Genomic DNA, 6,672 nt, shown 5'->3' with positions numbered 1-6,672 from the left:
ATATAAAGTTTAAACGGAACAGTAGAGAAAATCCGATCTAGAATGACAAAACAGACTAAATATCCACTGGAAAAAATCCCAATGGGATTTTTTCCAGTGGATATTTAGTCTGTTTTGTCATTCTAGATCGGATTTTCTCTACTGTTCCGTTTAAACTTTATATTATCATTATTTGCATTTATGTGGCTGCTCGTTGTTCTTATGGGTTTATCCCATTTGCCTTTAAATTTATATATATATATATATATATATGTATGTATATATGTATATATATGTGTGTGTGTGTGTGTGTGTGTGTGGGTGTGTATGTGTGTGTGTGTGTGTGTGCACATACATATACACAATACTTAATCAAACACTTTTAAGCATTAACATTTTAACACTATCACAAATCCTATGGTTTCAATTCCTGTTTATTGGTGACTTTACTTATTATAAACAAATATTTATACAAAGAAAAATCATAATTAACACTTCATTTTATACGATCAACTAATGTATTTAAGAGCATTGTTATTATTAGTCTCAATGTTTCCTTGTGGCTGCTAGATTTAGTCTTTACCCCTATTTTTGTTACTCGTAAATCGCGGAGAACGCCATCCTGTGTACTAACTGGTTGGGGGCGCTTTTGTTCCAGCATCATCGTAGTCGTCCACTGTCGTAGTCTCGATCCTTTCGCCGGCGACGTTGGTGTCATCATACTCTGTGTGAGCGAGCATCAATATGGCGTTCACCCTACGTGTCGTGTTGGCAACATGTATGCTATTTATTTCATTATTTGTCGATGTACATTCCAATGATTTTAAAGAAAATAATATCCAGGATACCGTAGAACAGAAAGAATTTCGACAGAAAAGAGATAATTTGGGGGTTGCCGAGGCTCAGCAACAGGCACTTGAACAACAACAGCAATTTGGGGGAGTCAGAGTCAGAGCACTTTTACAGCAGCAGCAGCCTGTCGGCGGTGGGCAATATCCGCAGCAGTATGCCCAACAGGGGCTACGCTACCAACAACAGCAACAGCCTGGACTACCTAAGCTTCAAAAGGCCCGTGGAGGAATACAAAATTTAGCAGGCCAGCAGCAGCTGAATGGGCAAGTTGGTATTCCTGGTGCAAAGAAACTAACGAAGAAATTGGCGACGATAGGAAGCAAACAATTTCGAATTTCTCAGCACCCAGCGTGTCTCGAAGATGTTCAATTACTTTGTGGGAAAGATTATAAAGGAAGTAATTTTGCTGTGCTAGATTGTCTGCAAAATGATCGTGCTGTAAGTGAGGTTCCACACTGACTAGTGCATTTGGGTGTGTGTGCGTGCGCGTGTCAATAGGCTAGGCAGACGTTCCAACCCCTGAGGTTGAAACTGAATTCAGAAGACTGGATGGGTGCTCATGAAGTGTGCCTCCCCACCACCCAAAATTTTAAAAATTAGTTCTTTTCAGTGATATTGGAGTGTCAGAAGCCGACATCGTTGATATAATCAGCGCATTAAGGAAAAATTGGCCTATTAAACAGTAATTTTTTTTGCATTTTGGGCCTCTTTCTGAAAATTTGACAAAATTGAGTAGACTGCATGGGAGATTGCATGAATACTGTATTTTAGAGACTCACGATCAAATCAGTAGGGTTGGAATGTATGCTAGGCTAGTACACCATAATATAAAAAACTTTTGTACAAAAATTTCTCTCAGCTTGTAAAATGTAGACCCCCTTTCAATGTTTACATTGGCTTGGTTGAAACGCTGGTGGCGCACTCCACTGATAAGCAAAAGGTTCGCCCAGTATAGGACAAATTTACGGGAAATCAGTATACTGGTTGTCTTTATTTTTGTTGTGCCAAAAATCTGAAAGCTACATTGATGAAATTCACATATGGCATAGATATATTAAGAATCGACAAAAAAATATAAATCTAAGAATTTAAAAATATTATTAATATAATTACCATATTAATATAATTACCATGATATAAAAAACTTGTACTTGTGTACAAAAAATTCTCTCAGCTATTGTTACTAATTAAAAAATTGATAACCTATTTAAGACTTTACAGTGCATGTGCATGTCGCCACATTCTTTCACTTTCTTGACCTACTGTAGCGGCCTAGCACTTGGCAACATCCGAAGTGATTAAGACAAAAATGACTTTAAGAATTGAATAAAAATAGAAAATATATAATTCCTTTTTTTGTTTGATTCCTAAGGAGTCGTTCACAATTATCAACATTTTTGCTTGTCTACAAACAGTACTCTCTTTTACTCCCCTTTTCTCCCCTCTGAAAGTGTACATGAAATGTGTTGATTTTGCAAAAGCATTCTCCATATTTTTGTGAAGTCAACTAAAGCAATGTACGTGGTTGCGTAAAAATGAATAATTATATTCATGTATAATTTTACCAATTATTTTACATATTGCATGTTATTTTGTAATTTGTTGCATTTTTATGCATATGTAAAAGTGTATACATTTATCTACCCCCTCCCCCTTGTATACTATTTGTACACTTGCGAATACAATGATTATGTTGAACGACCACTATGGGGGGAAAAAAATAAGGTTTAGGGGATGAAGAACATATTTTTTTTTTATTATGACCTTATCAATAAATATGAACTTCAGTATTTAGTTAGTAAATTGTAGGTTTGTGAGGAATTCTATGAAATTTTGAATCAATGTGACTATAGCTGCCACATCATCAGTTCATCATGCTTAACTGCATGGAATATAATTGACTTTCCAAAGGCATTTTCAAGGCATTTTCATGCCATTTGAAAATGCCTAGTCAACCATTTACTGTGTATTCAGAAAACAGTATCATTCAACCTGTTCTTTCTATTCAATAAAAAAATAGTGTGAGAACCATATTGAAAATAGGTCATCTATACATACAGTAATCAATGCCTACTCAAAGGTTAACATTATGTTACATGATTTTATTTGCAGGATAATTCACAAATTTCAGATCCGTGCAACAATGTAAGTATCTGATTCAGTGTAATTTTATTTATGGTATTAGTATTTTTTTAATTTATAAAATAATTTTACACATTGTGTATCTTATTGTTGCAGTATGTTTTGACTAATTTTATTTATGTTATTATTAGTATCTTGTATTGTAATTTAAAATAATTTACACTTTGTGTATTTTTATTGTAGCAGTATGTTTTGACAAATTTTAATAATATAACATTGCACAACAGTTTTTAAGTAGCAGTATTCAACTGTGAGTACATTATAGTAGTAGTCTTGCTTATTTCCTGGTACTTATGTCGGTTTTTCATTTTGTTAATTTATTATTAATTAATTTTGTTGATTTACTGTATATTTCAAATGATATTTGCTGAAAGAAAACCTTAAAAATTATTAGGAATTACATTTTTTATTAAAATATCTAACAGAAGAAAACTACTACATTGTTGTAGAAATAATACAGTTAATGAGCATCAAACATACATGGGTAATGTACTGTATGTCTTTGGGTCATGGTTTACAGTATATTTGTAATTTATAAAATATTAATGCAGGCTACACATTAGTTTTATTCCTTTGAAATTCTATAAACTATTTGTTTATTATGCATTAAATATATGTCTAAAGAGAAAATATTACTGTTTGATATGATCAAGTAGATCCACTTGAGTAACTTTACTGTATGGACAGCATAACCTGAGTGAACAAAATAACCACAAATTCATTTCATAATATTGCTATATCTCATAAATATTAATTAGGAAATAACAACATTTTATTGGTCAATTTCACTCAGTATGTGGTGCGGTAACTGTAGTTTTCCTTTGCATGCCTATTTGCGCAGATGCGTAAAAATCATACTCAAAATTGACTATTGCACCCCTGGCTATGTGGACCGTATGCAAACACTAATTTTTCCCTCATGATCGAAATAGCTACTGTATGTGTTCTATACGAACGGTTTACTGCTTAATATTTATGAGGTATACATTAGTTTAAAAACAAATACAACATGGTATTATTTCAGTATAAGCAATGAAGTCTACTATACTTCCCTCGGTATTGGATGGGTTGGACTACCTCCCTCCACTTCGCATTAATGAACACCTATGAAAGTACAACATGCTAATGTACATCACCTCAATCCATGTTGTATTTGTAAAGGTTATGCTACTACATTATTTGATACAGAAACTGTTTTGTTGGTTTTGTTTGTTTAGTTTTTATGTCAATAGTGTGTCGAAGAAGATGGAATTTAATTACATAGATTTTAGCTTCTCATTCTCAGAAAATTGTATTGTTATGTAAACAACTATTTTTTATGTCTACAGTTTCTCTGGCAGTACAAGTTAAATTTGACAATGGATGTTAAGTTTGAGTCTGCTGCTGCAGAGGTTTGCAAAGTTGCCTTAACTAAGGTGAGACATTATTCTTAACATTCTTCCTTTGGCTTTTCCCTTCTATTAACAATATAATGTGACTTTAATTTAGGGTAATTCCGTGTCAAATCAACCAGAGGTCCCAGTCGACCGTCTCCGATTTTTATGAAACTTCTTAAAAATGATCCACTATGTGAAAAATCAACATACACAAATGATTAGCCCTACTGGATATGTAGTTTCCAAGATATTGACGCCCCAAACACGGCGGTTTCATACGCACTATATTGGGACAATAAGTGTTTTCAATGCGCCTTTCATATATTTACGCACCGCAAGCCTCGACCGAACACACTCATGACGCGATTGGGATCGTGCGAGCCATTTTTTGGTACATAGTAGAATTGTGCTAAAAATAATATGAGTATAATATCCCCCCCTTCATGTTCTGTTTGTCTAATTATTATATCAGCTACTAAACAAAATTTTTGCAATGCATAAATTTATATAAAAATCATGAATTTTAACAAGAAAAGTCTACAGTAAAAATGTAAACAAACAACGCCCTAACTCTGTAAATGCTAATATCGCTAAACATGGTCGTAATTATCGTCGTTTTACAAAATTGTGCAATTTTTCTGGATGTTAGCGTTGGTCGCCAATGAACAATCAGTGTCTGTTCTTGTATTCTGTGAAATATTGGCCTGACAACTTCTTCCAATTTTTAAAAATTTTCGATTGAAAACAGCAAATATTTTGGCTTTACTGGGCGTTCTTGACAACTCCACGGGCTCATACGCGCAATTTTACGCGTTGTTTATACATGCACTAGGCCTGCATTGAGTCCTAGATTTTATTGGGGTTTTGGATAGGCTTTGCTGCATTAATGTTGTTAAATGTTAAAAGTATAACAGTATAATATATATATTATTTTTATTCAGCTAATATATGATAAATACAGGCTTGCATTGAATAACATTTTATATTTTGATGGCGATAATTGGGATGGCTCTAAAATAAAGAAAATTTAAAATATAAATAAATGTAAACAATAATCCAATATTCATCTGTGAAAATAGCCAGTATCATTTACAATCATCATTCTTCATACACCTCAGTTTACAAATAGACACAAACATTATGTTCTACATGTTATATTTTTAATGAACAAAATAAACAAGAATCCAAATTAAACTGAAAGGTCCACTGATTAATCTCAGATACAGATAGAATAATACATACTCAAAGCTTAGGGATTCAATACTTTGATATTAATTATGTCATCATCAGGAATCCAAATTAAAGGTATGCAATCAGGTTAATACTGACAGTTATTTTTGTACAAATTGCTATTGCACTTTATAACTAGAAAATTCAATATATTCACACTATATTGTAGAACTGCACAACAAAATATGTTATTGCGCTTTGTGTTAATATGTGCAGTAATTAGTATGTAAATTTATTTTCACAAAAAGGGTATGGGGTTTTGAACAATCTGTTCTCAATTCAGGAAAAATATAAATTTCCCATCATCTGAAAGTCCCAGGTCTCTTCAAAAATACAAAAAGAATGCTAAACAAAACTGTAACAGCAGGGATGCAGAGACAAAATGACGAGTCCATTTGTTTCCATGTAGCTTGCATATCGATTAAAACCGGATAGATGTAAACATATCTCACCATAGTATCTGATTTTCATCCTGCGTTGTAACAATTAAAGAAGCTGAAAAGATAAATATAAATATATTTTAATTAGGCAATACATAACAATATAATTCATTCTAGGCAATGGAGAGTAAAAAAGTTTAAGTGTTAATTATATTGTGCGCTCACTTTTCCCTTGGTTTCGATGTGGTACAAATGGCATAACAGTTTTATTATTATTATTATTAGATCATAATAGTTTGGGAATACAAGTACAGTAACGTTCCAAAACATAAAAATAAAAAAAAAAATAAACACCATAAATTGAAAAAAGAGCAACATTTAAAAATGGACAAATAAGTTAATGCTTAGGAAGACTGGTGCTTGCTAATAGTAAAGGTCTCCCAACAACATAACCGAAATGGATATCAATGAAAATACAACATTTGATATACTGTATTTAAGAACATGCGATATGATTTATAAAGCATTATTGTGATGATACATAATTTAAAAAAAAAAACATTTTACAGAAGTAGAATAATTTTTATTATTTAAAATACCTTAATATCTGTCTTAGTATCATTTTTGTTTGCTGCTCTCCATGAACACCATCCAGCTGCTCTTTCCTTTATGTTCAAATTGATTATCTCCATGATGTATTTTGTCAGCTCGCT

At 32.5% G+C, this 6,672-nt stretch overlaps 1 protein-coding gene across 1 annotated transcript in view; it reads left to right on the top strand.

Annotated features, from left to right (window-relative positions):
- Positions 1-659: 659 nt before the first annotated feature.
- The window catches only part of LOC117122995 (Golgi apparatus protein 1-like), a 41,078-nt gene continuing 35,065 nt past the window's right edge, over positions 660-6,672 (top strand). The window contains exons 1-3 of the mRNA XM_033268780.1: positions 660-1,269; positions 2,944-2,976; positions 4,302-4,388. Of these exons, the coding sequence (XP_033124671.1) occupies positions 724-1,269; positions 2,944-2,976; positions 4,302-4,388 (666 nt within the window). The 5' untranslated portion in view covers positions 660-723. The remainder of the gene's footprint in view (positions 1,270-2,943; positions 2,977-4,301; positions 4,389-6,672) is intronic.

Source organism: Anneissia japonica, unplaced genomic scaffold (genome assembly GCF_011630105.1).
Source record: "Anneissia japonica isolate Jap-2015-1 unplaced genomic scaffold, ASM1163010v1 scaffold1030_len608725_cov174, whole genome shotgun sequence".
NCBI lineage: Eukaryota > Metazoa > Echinodermata > Crinoidea > Comatulida > Comatulidae > Anneissia > Anneissia japonica.
This window is presented reverse-complemented; position numbering and strand designations above follow the sequence as displayed.